Source organism: Hippopotamus amphibius, chromosome 3 (assembly GCF_030028045.1).
Source record: "Hippopotamus amphibius kiboko isolate mHipAmp2 chromosome 3, mHipAmp2.hap2, whole genome shotgun sequence".
Taxonomy (NCBI): Eukaryota; Metazoa; Chordata; class Mammalia; order Artiodactyla; family Hippopotamidae; genus Hippopotamus; species Hippopotamus amphibius.
The window spans coordinates 195706461-195732610 of record NC_080188.1 but is presented as its reverse complement, the minus strand read 5'-3'; the positions used below and the strand labels follow the sequence as shown (position 1 = coordinate 195732610).

General features: G+C 37.3%; 1 protein-coding gene across 8 annotated transcripts in view; it reads right to left on the bottom strand.

The window, feature by feature from the left end:
• Positions 1-26150, bottom strand: part of NEK7 (NIMA related kinase 7) — a 166523-nt gene that overhangs the window by 3808 nt on the left and 136565 nt on the right. For 7 of the 8 annotated variants that reach the window (XM_057725480.1, XM_057725477.1, XM_057725475.1 and 4 more), the window contains one exon: positions 19965-21769. In XM_057725480.1, coding sequence (XP_057581463.1) covers positions 21659-21769 — 111 coding nt within the window. In that variant the 3' untranslated portion in view covers positions 19965-21658. Of the gene's footprint in view, positions 1-19964; positions 21770-26150 lie in introns of those variants that run through there. The other variant, XM_057725476.1, reaches the window with a different exon arrangement.

The window sequence follows — 26150 nt, the reverse complement described above, 5'->3', positions numbered from 1 at the left end:
TTTTTTGTTGTTGAGTTGTATGAACTGGTTGTATTATTTTGGAAATTTAGGTCTTGTCGGTCGCCTCATTTAAAAATATTTTCTTCCAGTCTGTAGGTTGTCTTTCCTTTTGGTTTATGGTTTCCTTTGCTGTGCCAATGCTTTTAAGTTTGTCTTGGTCCCATTTGTTTATTTTTGTTTTTATTTCCATTACACTAGGAGCCAGATCTAGAAAACTATTGCTGCAATTCATGTCAGTGTATTCTGCTTGGGTTTTCCTCTAAGAGTTTTTTACTACCCAGTCTTAAACTTAGGTCTTTAATCAATTTTGAGTTTATTTTGGGATAAGGTGTTAGAGAATGTTCTACTTTCATTCTTTTACATGTAGCTGTCCAGTTTTCCCAGCACCACTTATTGAAGAGACTCTCTTTTCTCCACTGTATATTCTTTCCTTCTTTGTCATAGATTAATTGATCATAGGTGCATGAGTTCATTTCTGGGCTTTCTCTCCTGTTTTATTGATGTATATGTCAGTGTTTGGACTAGTAGACCATACTGTTTTGATTACGGTAGCCTGGTAGTACAGTCTGAAGTCAGGGAGCATGATTCCTCCAGCTCTGCTCATCTTTCCCAAGATTGTTTTGGCTATTCAGAGTCTTTTGTGTTTCCCAACAGATTTAACTTTTTGTGTTCTAGGTCTGTGAAAAACACCATTGGTCACTCAATAGGGATTGCATTGATTGCTCTGAGCAGTGTGCTCATTTTAACATTGTTGACTATTCCCATCAAAGTCTATGGTCTGTCTTTTCATCTGTGTGTGTCTTGGTTTCAATTTCTTTCATCAGTGTCTTACAGTTTTTGAAGTAGAGGTCTTTTGCCTCCTTAGGTAGGTTTATTCCTAGGAAATTTTATTGTTTTTCATTTGATGGTAAATGGGATTGTTTCCTGAATTTCTCTTTGAGATCTTTTGTTGTTTGTGTATAGAAATGCAACAGATTTTCTGTATTAATTGAGTATCCTGCAATGTTACCAATTTCATTGATGAGGTCTAGCAGTTTTCTGGTAGCTTCTTTAGAATTTTTTATGTATACTACATGTCATCCGCAAACAGTGACAGTTTTACTACTTCTATTCCAATTTTGATTTTTTTTCTCCTCTGCTGTGGCTTGGACTTCTAAAATTATGTTGAATAAAAGTGGTGGGTGTGGGCCTCCTTGTCTTGTTCACAGTCTTAGAGGGAATGCTTTCAGCTTTTCACCCTTAAGTATGATGTTAGTTGTGAGTTTGTCATATATGACTTTTATTACATTGAGGTATGTTGACCCCATGCCCCCACTTACTGGAGAGTTTTTATCATAAATGGATGTTGAATTTTATCAGAACCCTTTCCTGCCTTTATTGAGGATCATATGGTTTTTATTCTTCAATTGGTTGGTGTGGTCTATCACAATGATTGATTTGTGGATATTGAAAATCCTTCCATCCCTGGGATAAATCACACATGATCATGATGTATGATCCTTTTAATGTATTGTTGTATTGGTTATTGTGTTGAGAATTTTCACATCTATGTTCATCAGTGATGGGCCTGTGATTTTTTTTTGTGTGTGTGTGTGCTATCTTTGTCTGGTTTTGAATCAGGGTGATGGTGGCCTCATAGAATGAGTTCGGAAGTGTTCCTTCCTCTGCAATTTTTTGGCATTAACTCTTCACTGTATGTTTGTTAGAATTCCCCTGTGAAGCCATCTGGTCCTGGATTTGTGTTTCTTGGGAGTTTTTAAATTAATGATTCAATTTCAGGACTGGTAATTGGTTCATTCATATTTTCTAGTTCTTCCTGGCTCAGTCTTGGGAGATTGTATCTTTGTAAAAAATTGCCATTTCCTCTAGATTGTCAATTTTAATGGCAAATACTTGTTCATTGCAGTCTCCTCCTTTGTATCAATATTTCTGTGATGTCAGTTGTAAAATCTACTTTTTCATTTCTACATTTATTGATTTGGGCTTTCTCCCTTCCTTCGGTGATAAGTCTAGCTAGGGTATATCAGTCTTGTTTATCTTATCAAAGAACCATCTTTCAGTTTCATTGATCTTTTCTTTGTTTTTTAGGCTTTATTTCATTTATTTCTGCTCTGATCTTTGATTTCTTTCCTTCTACTAATTTTGGGTTTTCTTTGTTCATCGTTCTCTAGTTACATTCAGTGTAATGTTAGGTTACTTATTTGAGATTTTTCTTCTTTTTAGGTTGTATTGCTAAAAACTTCCCTCTTAGAACTGCTTTTACTGTGTCTGCTAGGTTTTGAGATGTTGTGTTTCTCTTTTCACTTGTCTCTAAAGTTTTTTTAATTTAATTGAAGTATAGTTGATTTACAATATTGTGTTACTTTCTGCTGTAAGGCACAGTGATTCAGTCATGTTGTATACCTGTCTATCCATCCATCCATCCATTCTTTTTCATTTTCTTTTCCATTATGTTTTATCACAGATTGTTGAACAAAGTTCCCTGTGCTGTACAGTAGGACTTTGTTCTTTATCCATTCTGTGTATAATATTGCATCTGCTAATCTCAAACTCCCAGACCACCTCTCCTTTTCCCCTCTCCCTTGGCAAACACCAGTCTCTTCTTTATGTCTGTGAGACTGTTTCCTTTTCATATATAATTTCATTTGTGTCATATTTCACATTGTACATAAAAGTGATATCACATAGTATTTGTTCTCTTAGCGATATGGGCTTGTAATTTTTTTTGTGGTTGTCATTTTTTTTTAATTTTTGTTTTATATTGGATCATAGTTGATTAACGTGTTAGTTTCAGGTGTACAGCAACGTGATTCAGTTATACATGTATATGTATCTATTCTTTTTCAAATTCTTTCCCCATTTAGATTATTACAGAGTATTAAGCAGAGTTCTCTGTGCTACACAGTAGGTCCTTATTGGTTATCGATTTTAAATATAGGAGTGTGTACATGTAAATCCCAAACTTCCAATCTATGCCTCCCCGCAACGCTTCACTCTGCTAACCATAAGTTCATTCTCTAAGTCTGAGTCTATTTCTGTTTTGTAAGTTCATTTGTATCTTTATTTTTTTAGATTTTGCATGTAAGCAATATTATATGCTATCTGTCTCTGTCTGACTTACTTCACTCAGTATGACAATCTCTAGTTCCATCCGTGATGATGCAAATGGCATCATTTCATTTTTTTCAATGGCTGAGTAATAGTCCATGTATATGTGTACCACATCTTCTTTATCCATTCCTCTGCTCATGTGCATTTAGGCTGCTTCTCTAGACTGGCTATTGTAAACAGTGCTGCTATGAACACTGAGGTGCATGTATTTTTTTTTAATTTTTATTTATTTATTTATTAATTATTTTTGGGGGGGTACACCAAGTTCAATCATCTGTTTTTACACACACATCCCCGTATTCCCTCCCTCTTTTGACTCCCCCCACCCTCCCAGAAAAGGGATTGCTGAATCATGTGATAGCTTCACTTTTAATTTTTAAGGAACTGCCATAGTGTTCTCCATAGTGGCCGTACCAATTTACATTCCCACCAACAGGGTAGGAGGGTTCCATTTTCTCCACACCCTCTCCAGCATTTATTGCTTGTATATTTTTTGATGATGGCTCTTGTGACTGGTGTGAGGTCATATCTCATTGGAGTTTAGGTTTGCATTTCTCTAATTATTATGGATGTTGAGCATCTTTCATGTGCATTTTGGCCATCTCTGTGTTTTCTTTGGAGAAATGTCTATTTGGGTCTTCTGCCCATTGTGATTGGATTGTTTGGGTTTTTTTGATATTAACCTGCATGAATTGTTTGTAAATTTTGGAGACTAATCCTTTGTCTGTCTCATCATTTGCAAATATTTTCTCCCATTCCTTGGGTTGTCTTTGTGTTTTGTCTATGATTTCCTTTGCTCTGCAAAAGGTTTTGAGTTTAATTAGGTCCCAATTGTTTATTTAAAAAATTTTTTTTTCCATTACTCGAGGAGATGGCTAGACAAAGACATTGCTGCGATTTGTCAGAGTGTTCTGCTTATGTTTCACTCTAAGAGTATTAGAGTATCCTGTCTTACATGTAGGTCTCTAATCCATTTTGAGTTTATTTTCATATATAAAAATGTTTTAATTTCATTTTTTTACATGCAGCTGTCCAGTTTTCCCAGCACTATTTGTTGAACAGACTGTCTTTCCTCCATTGTATGGTCTTTCCTTCTTTGTCATAGATTAATTGACCACAAATGTGTGGATTTGTTTTGGGCTTTCTATCATGTTCCATTCATCTAAATTTCTGTTTTCGTGCCATATTCTTTTCATGACTGTAGCTGTGTAGTATAATCTGAAGTCAGGGAGCCTGATTCCTCCAACTCCGTTTATCTTTCTCGAGATTCCTTGCCTGTTTGTCTCCATACAAATATTAAGACTATTTGTCCTAGTTCTATGAATAATGCCATTGGTAATTTGATAGAGAATGCATTGAATCTGTAGATTGCCTTGGATAGCATAGTCATTTTGACAAGATTGATTATTCGAATCCAAGATCACGGTATATGTTTTCACCAGTTTGTGTCATCTTTGCTTTCTTTCATTGGTGTCTTACAGTTTTCGGAGTACTGGCCTTTTGTCTCCTTAGATAAGTTTATTCCTAAGTATTTTTTTCTTTCTGATGCGGTGGTAAATGGGTTGTTTCTTTAATGTCTTTTTCTGATCTTTCTTTGTTAGTGTACAGAAGTGCAACCGATTTTTGTGTATTTATTTTTTATCCTGCAACTTAACCAGATTTATTGATGAGCTCTAGGAGTTTTCTGGTAGCTAGCGTGTTTAGGATTTTCTATGTACATTATCATGTGATCTGCAAACAGTGAAAGTTTTGCACCCTCTTTTCCAATTTGGATTCCTTTTGTTTCTTTTTCTCTGATTGCTGTGGCTAGGACTTCCAAAACTATGTTAAATAAACGTGGTGAGAGTGGCCACCCTTGTCTTCTTCCTGATCCTAGAGGAAATGCTTTCAGCTTTTTACTGTTGAGTATGATGTTATCTGTAGGTTTACTATATATGTTGAGCTATGTTCACTCTATGCCCACTTTTTGGAGAGTTTTTATTATAAATAGGTGTTGAATTTTGTCAAAAGGTTTTCCTGCATCTATCAAGATGATTATATGGTTTTTATTCTTCAATTGGTTGATGTGGTATATCACATTGATTGATTTGTGAATATTGAAATGTCATTCCATCCCTGGGATAAATCCCACTTGATCATGATGTGTGAGCCTTTTAATATATTGTTGGAGTCTGTTTACTAATATTGTGTTGAGGAATTTGGTATCTTTGTTCATCAGTGACATGGCCTATAACTTTCTTTTTTGTGTATGATATCTTCATCTGGTTTTTGGTATCAGGGTGATGGTGGCCTCATAGAATGAGGTTGGAAGTTTTCCTTCCTCTGCACTTTCTGGAAGAGTTGCAGAAGGATAGGTGTTGACTGTTCTCTAAATGTTTGGTAGAATTCCACTGTGAAGCCATCTGATCCTGGATTTTCATTTGCTGAATCAATTTTTAATTACTGATTCAATTCAGGAGTGGTAGTTAGTTCATATATTCCAGTTCTTCCTGGTTCAGTTTTCAGAGATTGTATCTTTGTAAAAATTTGTCTGTTATCACTAGGTTGTTCATTTTATTGGTGAGTAGTTGCTTTTAGTAGTGTCTTAGGGTCCTTTGAATTTCCGTGATGTCAATTGTAACTGCTTCTTTTTCATTTGTACATTTATTGATTTGGGCTCTCTCTGCCCCTTTTTTCTCTCATATGTCTGGCTAAGGGTTATGAATGTGGTTTATCTTTTCAATGAACCCAGTTTTAGTTTCATTGATCTTTGTTTTTTAGGCTCTATTTCATTTATATCTGCTCCAATTTTTATGACTTCTTTCCTTCTACTAAGTTTGCATTGTGTTTGTTAATTTTTCTCTTAGTTATGTTATGTGTAAGGTTACATTCTTTATTTGAGATTTTTCTTCTTAGCTTGTATCACTAAAAACTTCCCTCTTAGAACAGTTTTTGCTGCAGCCCGTAGGTTTTGGGTCATTGTGGTTTTGCTTTCCCTTGTCTCTAGGGGTTTTTTTAAAGTTGATTTAATTGAACTATAGTTGATTTACCATATTTTGTTACTTTTCCTGTATAGCAAATTGATTCAGTTAAACATCTATCTATCTATCTATGCATTATTTTTCAGTTTCTTCCCCAGCATGGTTTTATCATAGGATATTGAATACAATTCCCTCTGGTATATGCTAGGACCTTGTTCCTCTTTTTCTTAATTAATTGAATTATTTGTTTATTTAAAATTATTTTTAAATTTTTATTTTACATTAGAATATAGTTAAGTAACAATGCTGTGTTAGTTTCAGGTGTACAGCAAAGGGATTCAGTTATACATATACATGCACATATTCTTTTTCAAATTCTTTCCCGTTGAGGTTATTACGAAATATTGGGCACAGTTCCCTGTACTATACACTCGGTCCTTATTTGTTTTCTGTTTTAATACAGGAGGGTGTACAGGTAAATCCCAAACTCCCAATCTATCCCTCCCCCTGACCCATCTCCTCTGGTAACCACAAGTTTGTTTTCTAAGTCTGTGAGTCTGTTTTTGTTTTTTAAATAAGTTCATTTGTATCTTTTTTTTTTTTTTGGTTCCACATACAAGTAGTATCCTATGATATTTTTACTTCACTTAGTATCATAATCTCCAGGTCTATCCATGTTGTTGTAAATGGCATTATTCCATTCTTTTTGGTGGCTGAGTAACAGTCCATTGTATATATGTACCACATCTTCTTTATCCATTCTCCTGTCAGTGGACATTTTGGTTGCCTCTGTGTTTTGACTATTCTAAACAGTGCTGCAATGAATATTGTGATGCACGTATCCTTTTAAACCATGTATTTTCCTGAATATATGCCCAGTAGTGGGATTGCTGGATCATATGGTAGCTCTACATTTAGCTTTTTAAGGAACACCCATGCTGTTCTCCATAGTGGTTTTACCAATTTACCTTTCCTCCAAGAATGTAGGAGGGTTCCCTTTTCTGCATGGCCTTGTTCTTTCTCCACTCTGTGTATAATAGTTTGCATCTGCTAACCCCAAACTCCCAGTACATCTCTTCCATGCTTCCCCTCTCCCTGGGAATCACCAGTCTCTTCTGTATGTCTATGAGTCTGTTTCTTTTACATAAGTTCATTTGTGTCAGATTTTTCATTCCATGTATATGTGATAACATATGGTATTTCTCCTTTTCTTTGCGACTTACTTCACTTAGTGTGATCATCTCTAGCTCCATTCATGTTGCTGCAAGTAGCATAATTTCATTCTTTGTTATGGCTGAGTGGTATCCCATTGTATATATGTACCACATCTGCTTTAGCCATCCATGTGTCAATGGACATTTAGGTTGCTTGCATGTCTTGGGCTATTGTTAATAGTGCTGCTATGCACATAGGGGTGCATGTATCTTCTTGAATTAAAAGGCTGTCTGGATATATACCCAGGAGTTGGGTTGCTGGATCATATGGCAAGTCTATTTTTAGTGTTTTGAATAACCTCCAGGCTGTTTTCCAAAGTGGCTGCACCAATTTACATTTCCATGCACATTGTAGGAGGGCTCCCTTTTTTCCATACCCTCTTGCCAGCATTTGCTATTTGTAGACATTTTGATGATGGCCATTCTGACCTTTGTGAGGTGGTGCCTTATTGTAGTTTTGATTTGCATTTCTTTAATACTTATTGATGTTGAGAATCTTTTCATGTGCCTGTTGGCCATTTGTATGTCTTTGAAAAATGTCTGTGTAGGTCTTCTGCCTATCTTTTGATTGGGTCATTTTGATTTTTGGCTGTTGAGTTGTATGAGCTGTTTGTATATTTTGGAAATTAAGGCCTTGTCGGTCACCTCATTTGCAAATATTTTCTCCCAGTCTGTTTGTTGTCTTTCCTTTTTTTGTTTTTGGTTTACTTTGCTGTGCCAACACTTTTAAGTTTGTTAGGTCCCATTTGTTGATTTTTGTTTTTATTTCCATTACCCTAGGAGTTAAAACTTGAAAGATATTGCTGCAATTTATGTCAAAATGTGCTGTCTAGGTTTTCCTCTGGGATTCTTTTAGTATCCAGTCTTACACTTAGGTCTTTAATTCATTTTGTGTTTATTTGGGGACAGGGTGTTAAGAATGTTCTACTTTCATTCTTTATATGTAGCTGTCCTGTTTTCCCAGCACCACTTACTGAATAGACTGTTTTTTCTCTGCTTTATATTCTTGCCTCCTTTGTCTTAAATTAATGGACCATAAGTGCATGGTTTATTTCTATGCTTTCTTTCCTGTTTCATTGATCTATATGTTGGTTTTATATGTTGGTTTTTGTGCCAGTTATACCATACTATTTTGGTTACTGTAGCCTGGTAGTATAGTCTAAAGACAGGGAGCATGATTCCTCCAGCACTGTTCTTCTTTCCCAAGATTGTTTTGGATATTCGAGGTCTTTTGTGTTTCTATAAGAATTTAAATTTTTGGTGCTCTAGTTCTGTAAAAAATACCATTGGTCATTCGATAGGGATTTCATTGCATCTGTAGACTGTTCTGAATAGTGTGGTCATTTTAACAATGTTGATTCTTCCCACCCAAACACAGGTCTTTCTTTCCATCTGTGTGGGCTTCCATTTCTTTCATCAGCATCTTATAGTTTTCAAAGTAGAGGTCCTTTGCCTCCTTACGTAGGTTGATTTCTAAAATATTTTCTTCTATTTGATGTGATGGTAAGTGAGATTGTTTCCTGAGCTCCTCCTTTGGATCTTTCACTACTAGTATACAGAAAAGCAGCAGATTTCTCTGTAGTAATTTTGTATCTTGCAACTTTACCGAATTCATTGATGTGTTTTGGCAGTTTTCTGGTTGCCTCTTTAGACTTCTCTATGTGTAGTAACATGTCATCGGCAGACAAGACAGTTTGACATCTTTTCCAATTTGGATTCTTTGTTTTAATTTATCTCTGCTGTTGTCATGGCTAGGACTTTGAAACCGATGTTATATAAAAGTGGTGAGAATGGGCATGTTCATGATCTTGTGGTTCATTATCTTAGAGAAGTAAGATATCTTTCAGCTTTTCACCATTGGGTATGGTGTTAGTGGTGGGTTTGCCATATGTGACCTTTATTACATTAAGGTATGTCTCTTCTATGCCCATTCTCTAGAGAGGTTTTTTTTTTAATCATAAATGGATGTTGAGTTTTATCAAAAGCTTTTCCTTTCTCTATTGAGATGATCATATGATTTTTATTCTTCAATTGGTTGATGTGGTCTATCACACTGAATGATTTGCAGATATGGAAAAATCCTTGCATCTCTGGGATAAAACCCACTTGGTCATGATATATGATCCTTTTAATGTATTGTTGGAGTGTGTTTGCTGGTATTGTGTTGAGGATTTGGGCATCTATGTTCATCAGTGATGGGCCTGCAATTTTCTTCTTGTATGTGGATCTTTGCCTGGTATCAGGGTAATGGTGGCCTCATAGAATGAATTCAGAAATGTTCCTTCCTCTGCAAATTTTTGGAAGATTTGCAGAAGGACAGACGTTAACTCTTCTCTAAATGTATGGTATAAATTCCCTCTGAAGGCATCTGGTCCTGGGTTTCTGTTTGTTGGGACTTTTAAAACTACTGATTCAATTTCAGGAATGATAATTGGTCAGTTCATATTCCAGTTCTTCCTGGTTCAGTCTTGGGAGATTGTATCTCTGTAAAAATATGTTCATTTCCTGTAGACTGTCCATTTTATTGGCAAATAGTTGCTCATTACAGTCTTTTAGTGTCTTTTGTATTCCTGTGATGTCAGTTGTAACTTCTTTTTTGTTTCTACATTTATTGATTTGAGCTCTCTCCCTTTTTTTGGTGATGAGCCTGGCTAAGGTTTATCAATTATGTTTATCTTTTCAAAGAACCATCTATTAGTTTCATTGATCTTTTCTTTTTGTTTTTTTATGGCTCTGTCATTTATTTCTGCTCTGATCTGTATGATTACTTTCCTTCTATTAACTTTGGGTTCTGTTTATTTGACTTTCTCTAGTTATATTCAGTGTAAGGTTAGGTGATTTATTTGAGATTCTTCTTTTTAGCTTGTATCACTAAAAACTTCCATCTTGGAACTGCTTTTGCTGTGTCTGATAGCTTTTGAGTCACCATTTGTCTCTAGGTTTTTTGTAAATTGATTTAATTGACATACTGTTGATTTACAATGTTGTGTTACTTTCTGTCATAAAGTGTTTCAACCATACATCTATTTTTCCATCTATCTCTGCATTCTTTTTCATTTTCTTTTCCGTTATGGTTTATCACAGGGTATTGAATATTGTTCCCTCTGCTATAAAGTAGGACCTTGTTGTTTATCCCTTCTGTGTATAATAGTTTTCTTCTGCTAACTACTCCCAATCCATCCCTCTGCTGTTCCCCCTTTCCCTTGGCAAGCACCAGTCTCTCCTCTATGTCTGAGTCTTTTTCTGTTTCATAGAATTCATTTGTGTCATTTTTTACATGGCACATGTATGTGATATTATATGGTATTTATTATTCTCGTGATATAGGCCAGTAATTTATTCTTTTTTTGTGACTGTCTTTTTTTTTTTTAACCAATTTTTAAAAAATTTATTTATTTTTATTTATTTATTTATTGGTTCCTTTGGGTCTTCGTTGCTACATGCTGGCTCTCTGTCATTTTGGTGAGCAGGGGCTGCTCTTCGTTGTGGTGCAAAGGCTTCCTATTGCAGTGGTTTCTCTTGTTGTGGAGCATGGGTTCTAGGTGTGTGGGCTTCAGCAGTTGTGGCACTTGGGCTCAGTAGTTGTGGCTCCTGGGCTCTAAAGCACAGGCTCAGTAGTTGTGGTGCACAGACTTAGTTGCTCTGCAACATGTGGGATCTTCCTGGGCCAGGGCTCGAACCTGTGTCCCCAGCATTGGCAGGCAGACTCTTAACCACTACTCCTGCTCCACGGACCAGGGATACCTGTGGCTGTCTTTCTAAAAAAATTTTGTTTTACAGTGGGGCATGGTTGATTAATAATGTTGTGTTAGTTTCAGGTGTACAGGAACATGATTCAGTTTTACATATACCTGTATCTATCCTTGTTCAAATTTTTTCTCACTTAGGTTATCACAGAATGTTGAGCAGATTTCCCTATGCTATACAGTAGGTACTTATTGGTTATCTATTTTAAATATAGTAGTGTGTACATGTCATTCCCAAACTCCCAATTTATCCCTACCCCTGGCCCTTCCCCGCTGGTAACCATAAGTTCATCCTCTAAGTCTGTGAGTCTGTTTCTGTTTTGTAAATAAGTCGTTTGTATCATTGTTTTTTAGGTTCTGATTTAAAAGATATCATGATATTTGTCTTTCTCTGTCTGAATACTTCACTTAGTATGATAATCCCTAGGTCTATGCATGATGATGCAAATGGCATTATTTCATTCTTTTCAAAGACCGAGTAATATTCCATGTATATATGTACCACAACTTCTTTATCCATTCCTCTGTCGACGGACATTTAGGTTGCTTCCATGTCTTGGCTATTGTAAATAGTGCTGGAATGAATATTGGGGTTCATGTATCCTTTTGATCCATGTATTTCTCCAGATAAATGCCCAGGAGTGGGATTGCTGGATCATATGGTAGCTCTAATTTTCATTTTTTAAGGAACCGCCATAGTGTTCTCCATAGTAGCTGTACCAAGTTACATTCACACCAACAGTGTAGGAGGGTTCCCTTTTCTCTACACCCTCTCTAGCACTTATTGCTTGTATATTTTTTGATGATGGCTATTGTGACTGGTGTGAAGTCATATCTCATTGGAGTTTAGATTTGCGTTTCTCTAATTATTAGGGATGTTGAGCGTCTTTCATGTGCCTTTTGGCCATCTCTATGTCTTCTTTGGAGAAATGTCTATTTAGGTCTTCTGCTCATTTTTTGATTGGGTTGTTTGTTTTTTTGATATTGAGCTGCATGATGTGTTTTTAAATTTTGGAGACTAATTCCTCATCAGTCGCATCATTTGCAAATATTTTCTCCCATCCTGTGGGTTGTCTTTTCATTTTGTTTATGGTTTCCTTTGCCGTGCAAATGCTTTGAGTTTAATTAGTCCTATTTACTTATATTTGTCTTTATTTCCATCACTCTAGGAGTTGGCTCAAGAAAGATGTTAGTGTGATTTATGTCAAAGTATGTTCTGCCTATGTTTTCCTCTAAGAGTGTTATAGTATCCTGTCTTACATTTAGGTCTTTAATCCATTTTGAGTTTATTTTTGTATATGGTGTTAAAGAATGTTTAATAGCATTTTTTTTACATGTAGCTGTCCAGTTTTCCCAGCACCATTTTTCGAGAAGTCTGTCTTTTCTCCATTTTATAGTCTTGCCTTCTTTGTCATAGATTAATTGACCATAGATGTATGGGTGTATTTCTGGGCTTTCCACCCTGTTCCATTCATCTATATTTCTGTTTTTCTGCTAGTACCATATTGTTTTGGTGACTGTAACTGTGTAGTATAGTCTGAAGTCAGGGAGCCTGATTCCTCTAACTCTGTTTTCTTTCTCAAGATTGATTTCGCTATTTGGGGTCTTTGTGTCTCCATACAAATTTTAAGATTTTTTTTGTTCTAGTTCTGTGAAAAACACCATTGGCAATTTGATAGGGATTGCACTGAGTCTGCAGATTGCCTTGGGTAGTATTGTCATTTTCACAATATTGATTCTTCCAATCCAAGAACATGATGTATCTTTTCATCTTTTTGTATCACCTTCTGTTTCTTTCCTCAGCATCTTATAGTTTTTAGAGTATGGATCTTTTGCCTCCTTAGGTAGGTTTATTCCTTAGGTATCTTATCATTTTTGATGTGACGGTAAATGGGATTATTTCTTGAATTTCTCATTCTCATCTTTCACTGTTAGTGTATAGAAGTGCAACAGATTTCTCTATTAATTTTGCAGTCTGTAACTTTACCAAATTCATTGATGAGCTCTAGTAGCTTTCTGGTAGCATCTTTAGGACTATGTATAGTATCATGTCGTCTGCAAACAGTGCCAGTTTTATGTCTTCTTTTACAATTTGGATTCCTTTTATTCTCTGATTGTCGTGGCTAGGACTTTCAAAACTATGTTGAATAAAAGTGACAAGAGTGGATATTCTTGTTTTTCCTGATCCTAGAGAAAATGCTTTCAGCTTTCACTATTGAGCATGATGTTAGCTGTAGATTTGTCATTTATGGTCTTTATTATGCTAAGATATGTTCACTTTCTGCCCACTTTCTGGAGAGTTTTTATCATAAATAGGTGTTGAATTTTCTCAAAAGTTATTTTCTGCATCTATTGAGATGATAATATGGTTATTTCTAGGTTGGTTGTTGTGTATCACATGGATTGATTTGCATATATTGAAATATCCTTCTATTCCTGGGATAAATCCCACTTGATCATGATATATGATCTATGTTGGAGTCTGCTAATTTTGTGTTGAGAATTTTGGCATCTATGTTCTTCAGTGCTATGGGCCTGCAATTTTCTTTTTTGTGTGTGCTATCTTAGTCTGGTTTTTGCTGTCAAGGTGATGGTGGCCTCACAGAATGATTTCGGAAGTGTTCCTTCCTCTGCAAGTTTTTAGAAGATTTGCAGAAGGATAGGTGTTAACTCTTCTCTAAATGTTTAGAAGAAATTCGCTGTGAAGCCATCTGGTCCTAAATTTTTGTTTTGGGACTTTTAAAATACTGATTCAATTTCAGGAATGGTGATTGGTCAGTTCATATATTCCAGTTCTTCCTGGTTAACTTTTGGGAGACTGTGCCTTTATAAAATTTTTCCGTTTTCTTCCAGGTTGTCCATTTTATTGGCAAATATTTGCTTGTAGTTGTCTCTTAGGGTCCTTTGTATTTCTGTGATGTCAGTTTTAACTGTTTCTTTTTCATTTGCACATTTACTGATTTGGACCCTCTCCCTTCTATTTCCTGATAAGTCTAAGAATTATGAATATTTATGTTTTCAAAGAATCCAATTTTAGTTTCATTGATCTTTTCTTTGTTTTGTTTTTGTTTGTTTAGGCTCTATTTCATTTATTTCTGCTCTCATCGTTATGATTTCTTTCCTTCTAAGTTTTGGTTTTGCTTGTTAATTTTTCTCTAGTTAAGTTAGGTGTAAGGTTTGGTTATTTCAGATTTTCTTCTTCTTAGCTAGTATCACTAAAAACTTCCCTCTTAGAACAGATTTTGCTGTGTCCCATAGGTTTTGGGTCATTTTTGTTTTCATTTGTCTCTAGGTTTTTTTAAAAAGTTGATTTAATTAAAGTATAGTTGATTTACAATAGTGTTACTTTTGCTGTTAAGCAGTGATTCAGTTATCTATCATCTATCTATCTATATCCTTTTTCATTTTCTTTTCCATTATGGTTTATCACAGGATATTGAATACAGTTCCTTGTGCTATAAAGTAGGACCTCATTTTTTTATCCTTCCCTACATATAATAGTTTGTATCTGCTAACCCCAAGCTGAACAAGTTGTCTTATTTCTGGTGTCCGCCCCTGGTGGGTGAGGCTATTCTAGAGGCTGTCCTAGAGCCTGGAGCCTACAGCTGTTCGGTGGGGCTAGATGTTGTTGCTCTTGTTTCAGGCGAATTATCTGCCTCCAGTAACAGTTTGAGTAGAGGAATATTCCCTTATACGTCTGCTACCAGCTTTTATGACCCCAGAGAGCCACAGCCACCCCCTGCTTCCCTAGGAGACCCTCTGAGACCAGCAGGTATGTCTGGCACAGGCTCCTATGAAGTCACTGCTTTTGCCTTTTGTCCCAGTGCACCCGAGATCTTGTGTGCACCCTGTAAGAGTGGCATCCCTGTTTCCCTTGTCCTGTGGAACTCCTACAGTCACCCACCGCTGGCCTTCAAAGCCAAATGCTCTGAGGGCTCCTCCCCCAGGCTGTGGGGCTCAGAGCTCTTACTCCTGGGGGAGAACCTCTGCAATACAATTATTCTCCAGTTGGTGGGTGTCCACCAGCTGTTATGGGATTTGATTATATCTTGAGTGTGCTTCTCTTGCTGTGTCATCATGGTTCCTTCTTTATGTCTTTGGTTATAGAGTATCTTTTTTGGTAGGTTCCAGTCTTTTAAATTGATGGCTGTTCAGCAGTTAGGTGTGATTTTTTATGCTTGTCTGAGGAGGTGAGCTCAAAGTCCTTGTACTCTGCCATCTACCCAGGTTTTTTTTTTTCTTTCAATGATCACAATTCCCAATGCCAACAACAATCAAGAGTGCATTTTCTGCATCTTCTCCGGCACCTGATGTCATCACTTTTCATGTGTACTGATTTCTTTTGCTATTGACTGCTGGTTTAATTTATTCTGCTGTGAATTGTCTGTTTTATATATTTTGCTCTTTTTCCACCTATTTTCTTGCATTTTTACATACCAATTTTACTAATCAATCTGGGGATATTTACCTATATGTGATTCCCAGCTTATCATTTGTATCTTGATTTTGTTTGTGGTATATTAACATATGATATCCGTTGTCAATTATTTATGTGGTCAACAATACAGCTATTTTTTCTTTTAGTTTTAGTTTCCTATCTAGCTTACACAGGTCACCTACTCCCATGGTTATTCATTCTCATACATTTCTCTTAATTTTTTTCTTTCTCCCCTCCCCTCCCCCCTGCTTCCTTCCTTCCTTGTTTTAATTTAGATCATTAATTTATCTGTATAATCTTTTACTTTTCTGTATAGTGCGAATTAGAAATCTGCTTATTTTCATCAAGTCTTTAAGAAAACATACTTTACCATAAATATGTCATTCTCTTTCATATATTAAGTTCCTACAATACTTTATGATTGACCTTTTTATTTCATTCCACCACTGTTCTCCCATTCCTCTGCCATTACCATACTGCTTTAAGTAGCTTCGTGGTAGGTTTTAATATCTAATAAGTCAAGTTCAGTCTATTTTTATTTTTTAAAATGTTTTTGGCTTTTTATATACTCTTTTTCATGTGAACTTTGGCATCATTTTATCTGGCTCCAAGAAATTACGAGATTTGGATCACCACTGCACCACTAAGATTATACAGTACTTGATATTTAATCTTTCCATCCAAAGCATGGCCTCTTTCTCTAGCCAGGATTTTCTTTGTGTTCGTAAACGAGATTTTACAGTTTCCTTCATACAGATCTTATATGTTTCTTTTTCAATTATTTCTGGTTACCTTATAATTCTTAGCTATCATAAACTTTTCCTATTTATATTACTAAGTTCTTGTTGCAAATACAGGGAATATATACACCTGCAAACCCACCATGCATCTTCTGCTTCTTGGACAGCCAAGATACTTCCCACCAGAAGCCTCCCAGGCACTCTTGCTCTGCCTACCAGGCCTACCAGGACCGTCCCCTTGTCTGTTCTTGGACTGACTCCTCATGTTTTAGGTCTGGACTGACACATCACCTCCTCAGTGTCTCTTTTCCTCCATAGGAAATTTCCTCATCACAATTTGCATTTATATATTTCTGTAGATGTACTTAGACTTGATTTTAAATCCATGGAAAGAGACATTTGCTCATGACTGTATTAAGGGTCTGGTATACGGGGATGCTCAGTGAACACTGGTGGTGTTAGTGGATCAATTCTTTGATCTCATTTTTTTTTTTTAATCACCTCTGCACTCCCAATCTAATATTTTCAGTTTCTTCTTCAGTTGCTACTTCTCTTAACCTCTTAACCGTTATTTTATCTTTAAAACTGAGCTATACTCCTGGTTACCATGTAATTTTTCTCCATATGCCATCTTTCCTATTTTTACTCCAACTTGTTTTCCCCTCATCTCCTGAGACGGCCACTTTGAACATCACCGTGACTTCCTCATTAAATCCAGTGTCCTGATCTCAGTCCTTATCATCTTCTGTTTCTTTGTAACTTTTGGCAGCTGGTAACTTCACATTTTTTCTTCTGGTTTAGGTTCTGTTTTTGATTCTTTTACATCCTTACCTGTCCTTCCTCCCCTGACTGCTGCTATTTTTGCACAACCCCCTGGAGTACTCAGCTCCCCTGCTGGCACTATCAGCACTGTGCTGTTTATTCATTCAAGAAGAATACACTGAGTGACTGCCACGAGGGGGGCACTGCGTAAGTGTATACCACCACACGGAACAACACAGGAAGTATATGGCCTCCTGGAGCTTCGGGTCTAGCAGCAGATTACAAGTAAGTCAGGAGTCACACAGTCATTTGGGTGCAGTGGGGTCAGCAGCAAAGGAAAAGTGTAGGATGAGGGGCTCCTGGAAAAGTGCATTTGACGTCATCCATGGAAGAGGAGGAGGGCTCTTTCTGGCCAAAAGGGAAGAGCTATGTAAGCTGTAGTGTACCTAAGGTGAGAAAGAACTTGGAAAATGAGCCTTGTGGGCCTAGAATGGAGAGAATTAGGAGAAAGCAGATGAAGACTGGAGTCAGAAAAGATGTATATGGTGTAACAACAGCTCTGTCTAGCAAGCACTTGCTTGGAACCGGGCACTGCACTTAGCCCTTCATAAAATGTATTGCAATTTAATTCTCTTGTAGAGTTAGGAATTTACATCCCTACTTTATACTTGAGAAAGTGAAGATGAGAGAAGTAATGTATGAACAGAATTATGCTTCTGGAAAGGAGTGAAAAAAATTATTTTCTATGCATTGTAATACTCTCGATGAAAATAATTTACTCAAAAACCCCTGGTTACAAATCTTACCTTTCAAGTTCTCTTTTACTCTATTTTTAATCTCTTAAGGGTTAAAATTAGATTTAGAACCCCAAGTAAACAATGAAGAAGACCAGAAAGAAATTCCCTCAGAGAAACCCCTCAATTAAAATAAGCTCCACAAATGTTCTCATCTTTCTCTGAAAAATAATCCGAGTTTGTTTTAATTCATAATTAATTGTACCCAGAATTCACATGTAATTAAAAAAAAGATAATGTAACAACTCCATGGGTGTTTTTGGTAAGGTTTCCTGGCAGCGATCTTTGTCAATGTGTCATCATTTTGATCTTAAAGTCACTGCATCAGTTTGGTGGTAAAGATAGCTGCACCAGCTAGTAATGCATTTAAACATACATGCCTGGTACTGACATTTCTAATTAACAAACATAAGTCCAACACTATCTTGTACCTAAAACTTCCTATTACTTACAATCACATACACACACCCATAGTGAAGCTGCAGGTTCCTTACTATACGTCCTAGGTTATAAAATGAGCTATTCTTCACCACAACCTATTTGGAATGTCATCCTGATGTGTATGGTATACCCATCGCTCTACCACCAGCCTGGCAGATTTTACCCCATTAGGATCTTTCAGCCTCAAAGTTTCCAGGCATACTAGCAATTGTCACTTACCATGTGAAAAGAACATTCAAACTATCTGTAATATTATTAGAAGTATATTACAGTGACAGGAGTAGAATCTGTAGCCTGAGTTTTAGACACGTCTTATAAAGTTTAAGAAACTTTTCTCATTCAAAGACAGCAGATGAGGTACCAAAGAGAACAGGGACATGTGACGATGTGCCTTCGTTTAATGCCTTTTTAAAAGCCTACTTTGTAGGGTCTGTCAGCCCTCCAACTATCACCCTTGACTGTTTTAATTCTTAGGCGTCTCCAAAATGATAAAGTTATGGAAATGACTAAGAACGGATTCCCTAAATTACGTGGTGAGCGAAACAGACAATGGGAAACGTTAGGGGGAAAATCACAGATATGGGCAAATTTTTATTGTACTTATTTTTTAACTTTATATTTTTATTTATATTAGGATATTATACAATTTTCAAAGCTAACAACAGAGTCTTTTTAGTATATGTATGGAAGCATAACAAAATAAAACTATTTCACAAAAGAAGTCCATATTACAGTACTATTGAAATAGAAGGCATATGATAATTATGCATTCGTGGGTTATAAACAAAATACATTCATTTTAAGGAAAAGAACATTTAATATGAATAACATTTTGGTTAAAATAAATAAGCAAATGTTAACAGCAACACCTGAAGTGTATATTGATACAAGAACGGTGTTTTGTAATAGATACTATGTAGATGGTAAGCGGTCGTGAAGTGGCTGTCGTATCTTACTAAAGTCACAATCATTGCACATCACTGAGCACTGTATTTATACGGGGATACCCTTCATCCACCATTCCTAAGCCTCAGCATACGAAACAAAGTCACCCCCACACTATGCCCTGGGAACTGGTACCAAAGTCTAAGTAAGGTTTAGAATCAGATGTACCTTTCATTTTACTGTTCCTTGTATCAACTCAAATGTTTTAATCAATACAAAATTTACTTATAAACAAATACAAAGAGGTGATTATAAAAATTAAAATGTCTAATCATCTTCATAATTCTTTGAAATGATCCCGTTCAAAATTAAAAATTTGTGCAGTGGTTTCTTCAAGAAAAATATGAACACTTAGATAAAAAAAGATACAATATCCCCCAAAATTTCCACATGTAGAGAACAATAATGGATTTCCCTGATCATTAAATTCGTCCCAACTATTTCCTTCCAGCAGATAGATTCACTTACAAGAAAAGTTTAAATCTTTGCTTAAAAGTCCTGTGAGGGATTAAGCTAATGACTTGTAGATCCAGGTATTTTTAAAGATTGCAGGAAAAAGGAGCGTATCTGTTCCAACTAGACAACATCTCACCTCCGTCAAGCATATTACATTAAAGTGAACATGACGCTAACGGCCAACAGAAACAACCCCCTCGTCTCTGGAGGGAGCATGCGGGCGCCAGTGCCCAGGCAGCCATCAGAATGCGGAGAAACGGCACGTCCGGCCCTCACGTACAGAATGACCAGCTCGCCTCTGCCTGTCCCAGGATAAAATTACCCTCCGTTCACAAATGAGTAAGAGACCACAGCTGATTAAATTTAGAAATAGAAAAGTTTATGCTTTTTCCCTTTGTACATTTTTAAAGCTTACAAATGACCTGAAAGTATTCAAATGATTGTAAGAGAAATACTTACATGAAAAAAACAAAACCAGGAGCAATGGGCTTACAGGTAGGTGTTCTCTGGGCATGAGGGTTTCCCGCTGGCAGGATTCTCACCGCAAGGTTACGTGGCTGCACGGTGTCCTTAAGCAGTGACTGCCACGCAGGCTTTAGGCTTCACAACTCTGGGAGGCACTGGTCACCACTAACATGAAGGCAGCATTCAGGGAAAACACCTCCATGACAGCACTGACTGAACTCTGCCCCTTTCCTTAAACTAAATGAAGTGTTACCACCTCTGTCATCTTCATGCATGAATACAGTACTTTGCCTAAAAGCTTCTCAACAGAAATGTTTAGCCCATAAAAATTCAGGCTGTGGTAGTGGCCAGTTTTCATTTCTTTAAACATATTCTAAAATTACAACCTTTTCAGATGAACTGAAATGGTATCAACATTCGCAGCTACAGGACAACACACATCCCTCTTCCTTTCCAACAAGACAAGGCACACGCATACAGGGTGACCCAAATTTTAAAAATTGAAAAAAAAAATGTTTTCAATCCAGGAAGAGTGTTGGTATACCAAATATTTTTTTAAGCTATTATGTTGTCAGAAAATCTGAAACATTAGTGGATGCATGTACAATATAAATAGAAAAGTAACCTGAAGAATATAAAAAATTTCTGAAGGGGACCAATCAGAACTTCAATAAAATCTATGAATAAAAACATATGCTTACACTATAGTGTACAATCATGAGTAGAGCATTTAAATTTATAAAGGAATTGAAAATAGTACTGCAGGATTATTCAAAGAATATTTTTCAAATGTACAAACAATAGTAAAAACACACAAAAAAGCCTTAGGCAATGTGCAACTTTGAAAATTACTAACACACCAGCCAAATAAATCCTTAACCACTTTTTAAATGGATTCATTTATACCATTTTAATGCAAGGAGAATATCAAAGATATTAAAATAAAATAAAGCAGAAAACTCTTCCGTGTCTGACTCACATTTTGTCCCCAAATCTTTTCACATTTAATAGTTGCATTTTGAATGTATAAGCTAAGAATTTTAAATGCTTCTCAAATAGTTCTACATTTATCTTTAAGAATTCTATTTGAAAGCTACAATGCTAAGAACTAAAACACATACTTCAGACTTCTAAAAATAAAATAATCACAGAAGTTCACAAATGTGTTCACCTCGTATGCGCCCCCGGAAACGACTGGGAAGCACACAAGGCGCATGTTCAGATACTTTGCTCAGGCTGCGCGTCTGTCCCGATGGGCCAAGCTGAGCCGCGAACGTTTGGCACTGAGAGTCTATCTGAACACAACTTGCCAGCACAAAACGCAAAATAATTCTAAAATTCTTTAGCCATTAAAAACCATCGTGCTCCTCTGGCTCTCCTAACATGCAATCTGATTCTTCTAAAGTCATTGGGGTTTGCGAGAAGGTGACTTAAACTGGTACAAAATGAAGCTTAGATGAAAATTGGTTAAGGATTCAAAGCACATTAGCTCTGAAATATTAATCTTAACACCCAAGAACGGGGAGGTATGATTTGCAAAAAAATACTTGTACTTGTATTGGTTATGCCCTCCACGCTGTCTGCGCTCAGCTGCTGGCGGTGCAGGCATGCATCCTCTTGGCCACGTCATACACGTAGGTGATGTCTGGTCGCTTCTCTGGGTCCGGGTTGATGCACATGTTCACCAGCTGCCGTAGCTGCAGGGACGGAAAACAAAACCTGCTTCAGGAAACCACTCCAGTCAGTTAGTAACAAGGAACACACTTTGAACAGCTATAGATTTACAGGGAATGCTGGCGTTCTGCTAAATAGGTATTTGGCTGGAAAGAGGTGTGACCACTGTTAATCGCTTTACAAGTAGCTGAGGGATCTAAGGAGCATGTTCGTTGGGGAGTGTTAGGGTCAAGCTGGGAGCACGCACCACAGTCAGAGGCTTCACAACCATCTTATTACCCTTCAGAGACGAGTAATCAGAAGACACAAGTCACCAAAGACAGCAAGTTTTAAACTCTAGGTCTCCAAATTAACTGTATCTCTCTATGCACTGATTTGATCTAGAGTTTACTAGCCTTGATAGTAAGTTTAAATTTTAATAACTAGCTTACTATGTATCTAAACTTATACAAGGAAATTAGGGTACATGGCTATCACATACATTTATCATAAACCAATTTATATATATATTTTTATATTTATATATAAAGTTTTTATTAGTTTTATATTAAAGCAATGAGTGAAGAATATGGAATTTTATTCTTAATTCTAGTTGCTGTAGTTTATGAAACCACACGTCTTCATAATCTGGTCTTTCCCAGATGAAAAACCAAATCTAGACGAAGAACCAGATTCTTTAGCATTTAAGTGTCTTTACAAATTATTCAGATACTCTGAAAACTTGCATTAACTCTTTTTGCCAGTATATTAGCACTTAAAGTATCAAATTATTGTAATTTCTTAACAGTCCTCAATTTCCACCATGATTTTTTTATCTGAAGAAAAGAGAAGCTGGTGATAAAATCTGCGGGCTGAGTCTGTTACAGTGCAATGGAGAAGGCCACCGACAGTGAGAAAAACCGGCTGGAAGGAAGCGGGGGAGGGGGGGGACTGTGGAAGCCGGGCTCGCTCAAGGCACCTGCAGACCCGTGCCCTTAGGTGAGATACTGTCTCTCAAGGTTTACTTCTTCATCTATTCAAGAAGGAGGCTGGGGTAGATGACTTATAACGGTTTTCCTAGCTCTAACCCTTAGGTTATCTGATTCTACCAGAATGTAGTTTCATGATGCAACTTCACATCTAGAAGTTCACAAATGCTGATGGTAACAGCAGACCCACTGAGAGGGTCTGAGGATTTCAATTTCTATTCCTTGCAATGGTGCAAAGGATAGCATTCAACATCCTGAAGGGGTATGGCCACATACAAGGCATTTTACTATGGTGATCGAAAAGAGATTTACATCAGAAAGGTTGACATTTTACCCATTAACATAAAAACAAATAATCCAGTTATACACCATATAGAAAACAATAGGAAAACTATTTATAATGATACTTACATTTAAAAAGACAATGTTTTCGTAACAGGTCACCTAGTTGTCAGAAATTTTGTTTACAGATAAAAATGCCAAAAGGAGTAGAAAGGGTAACTGTGTCCCAAAATTCATTCTATTTAACCAAGATACAAGCAGACGCAATAGATATCTTTGACTGAATAAAACTGCCACACCCTTCAGGCTGATTAAGAAACCTTACTTTTTCTGCCTAATAATTCAGAACAGGGTGAACTTTCCAACCTACTGTAGCAAATGCTTGGCCCTCGCGTGCTCCTGCCATGAGGAGAAAGGGCCCCCCGTTACAGACGGACCGATGCAGGTGCAGCTGAAGAAGATGAGAGCCAGAAGTAATCAAAAGGGCTGGGGACCAAGGGGACCAAGGATGAAGGAAGGGAGCGGTGGTGGAGCAGCGCGCGCAGGACAGCCTTCACAGAGATGACAGGCGCAGCGGAAACCCCACGCAGATGGAGCCTGAGCAATGCACCATCCGCTTTTCCCTTCAATCTCCATCAGATACGTGGCTTATTTTCTCATAAAGATTTTCCTGGGAGGCGGAGACAAGATGGTAGAGTAGAAGGATGTGAGTTCACCTCTTAGGAAAACACCAAAATCACAACTAACTGCTGAACAACCATCGAGAAAAAAATGCTGGAACCCACCACAAAAAGATCCGCTAAAGCCAAAGACAAGGAAGAAGCTACAATGAGATGGTAGGAGGGGTACAGTCATGATAAAATTAAATCCCACAGCCGCTGGGTGGGTGACCCAATATCTGGAAAATAGTTTTATTGCAGAGGTTCTCCCACAGGAACCCACGTCAGGCTCCCCAGCCTAGGGGTCTGGCAACAGCTGGAGAACCCCTCCCAGAGCATCTGGCTTTGAAGGACAGTGGGGTTTGATCACAGGAAGTCCACAGGACAGGGGGAAACAAACGCCAATCGTGGATGGTGTACACAAGGTCTCACGTGCAACAGAAACTGGGGAAAAAGCAGTAACCTCATATGGTCTGGGCCAGACCTACCTGCTGGCATTGGAGGGTCTCCTGCAGAGGTGGGGGCAGCTGTGGCTCACAGTGGGGACAAAGGCACTGACCACGGCAGTTCTGGGGAGTACTCACTGGCATGAGCCCTCTTGGAGGCCACCATTTTCTCACCAAAACCTGGCTGCATCCAACAGCCTGTAGGCTTTAGTGCTGGGATGTCTCAAGCCAAACAACAAACAGGGTAGGAACACAATGCCACCCATCAGCAGAAAGTCTTCCTGAGGCCACAGCTGCCTGCTAAACACACCCCTTGACATGGCCCTGCCCACCAAAGGGACAAGACCCAGCTCCACCAACCAGTGGGCAGGAACCAGTCCTTCCACCAAGCCTCTTAGATAAGCCTCACCCACCAGAGGGCAGACAGCAGAAGCAAGAAGAACTACATCCCTGCAGCCTGCAGAACAGAACCCACAATCAAAGAAAGTAAGACAAAATGAGACAGCAGGAGAATATGTCCCAGATAAGGGAACAAGATAAAACCCCAGAAGAACAACTTAGTGGAGACAGGAAATCAACCCAAAAAAGAATTCAGAGTAATGAGAGTAAAGATGATCCAAGATATCAGAAAAAGAGGCACAGATCAAGAAGATACAAGAAATGTTTAACAAAGACCTAGAAGAACTAAACAACAGAGATAAACAACACAATAACTGAAATAAAAATACACTAGAAGAAATCAATAGCAGAATAACCAAATCAGAAGAACTGATAAGTGACCTGGAAGAGAGAATGGTGGAAATTGCTGCTGCAGAGTAGAATAAAGGAAAAAGAATGAAAGAAATGAAGATAGTCTGAGACCTCTGGGACAGCATTAAATGCACCAACATTCGCATTACAGGGGTCCCAGAAGGAGAAGAGAGAGAGAAAGGACCTGAGAAAATATCTGGAGATAATAGCTAAAAACTTCCTTAACATGGGAAAGGAAACAGTCACCCAAGTCCAGGAAGTGCAGAGTGCCAGGAAGGATGAACCCAGAAGGGACATGCTGAGACATACAGTAATCAAACTGACAAAAATTAAAGACAAAGAAAAAATATTTATTGCTTTTCCCTTCTTACTTTTAGTAATATACAAGAGAACTCCCATAAGGTTATCAGCTGATTTTTCAGCAGAAACTCTGCAGGCCAGAAGGGAGTGGCACAATATATTTAAGTGATGAAAGGGAAGAACCTACAATGAAGAATACTCTACCCAGCAAGGCTCTCATTCAGGTTTGGTAGAGAAATCAAAAGCTTTATAGACAAGCAAAAGCTAAGGGAATCCAGAACCACCAGACCAGCTTTGCAACAAATGCTAAAGCAACTTCTCTAGGTGGAACAGAAAAAGCCACAGCTAGAAACAAAAATATTATGAATGGAAAAGTTCATCAGTCAAGGCAAACATACAGTAAAGGTAGGAAATCATCTACACACAAATATGATCTGAAAACCAGCACTTGTAAGAAGAGAGCACGAATGCAGGATACTGGAAAAGCATTTGCAATTAAAAGACCAATGACTTGAATCTTATCAAAACCTCATGGTAAGTGCAAACTGAACACTTACAATAGATACACACACACACACAAAAGAAAAAGAAATTCAACACTTAAGTTAGCCACCAAATTACAAGAGAACAAAAGAGGAAGGGAAGAAAAAAAGACCTACAAAACCAAATCCAAAACAATTAACAAAATGGCAGTAAGAACACATATATCAATAATTACCTTAAATGTAAACAGATTAAATGCTCCAACCAAAAAACATAAACTGGCTGAATGGATACAAAAACAAAACCTGAATATATGCTGTCTACCAGAGACCCACTTTAGATCTAGGGACACATACAGACTCAAAGTGAGGGGATGGAGAAAGATATTCCATGCAAAGGGAAATCAAAAGAAAGTTGGAGTAGCAATACTCGTATCAGGCAAAATAGATGTTAAAATAAAGACTGTTACATAAGGACACTATATAATGATCAAGGGATCAATCCAAGAAGATAGAA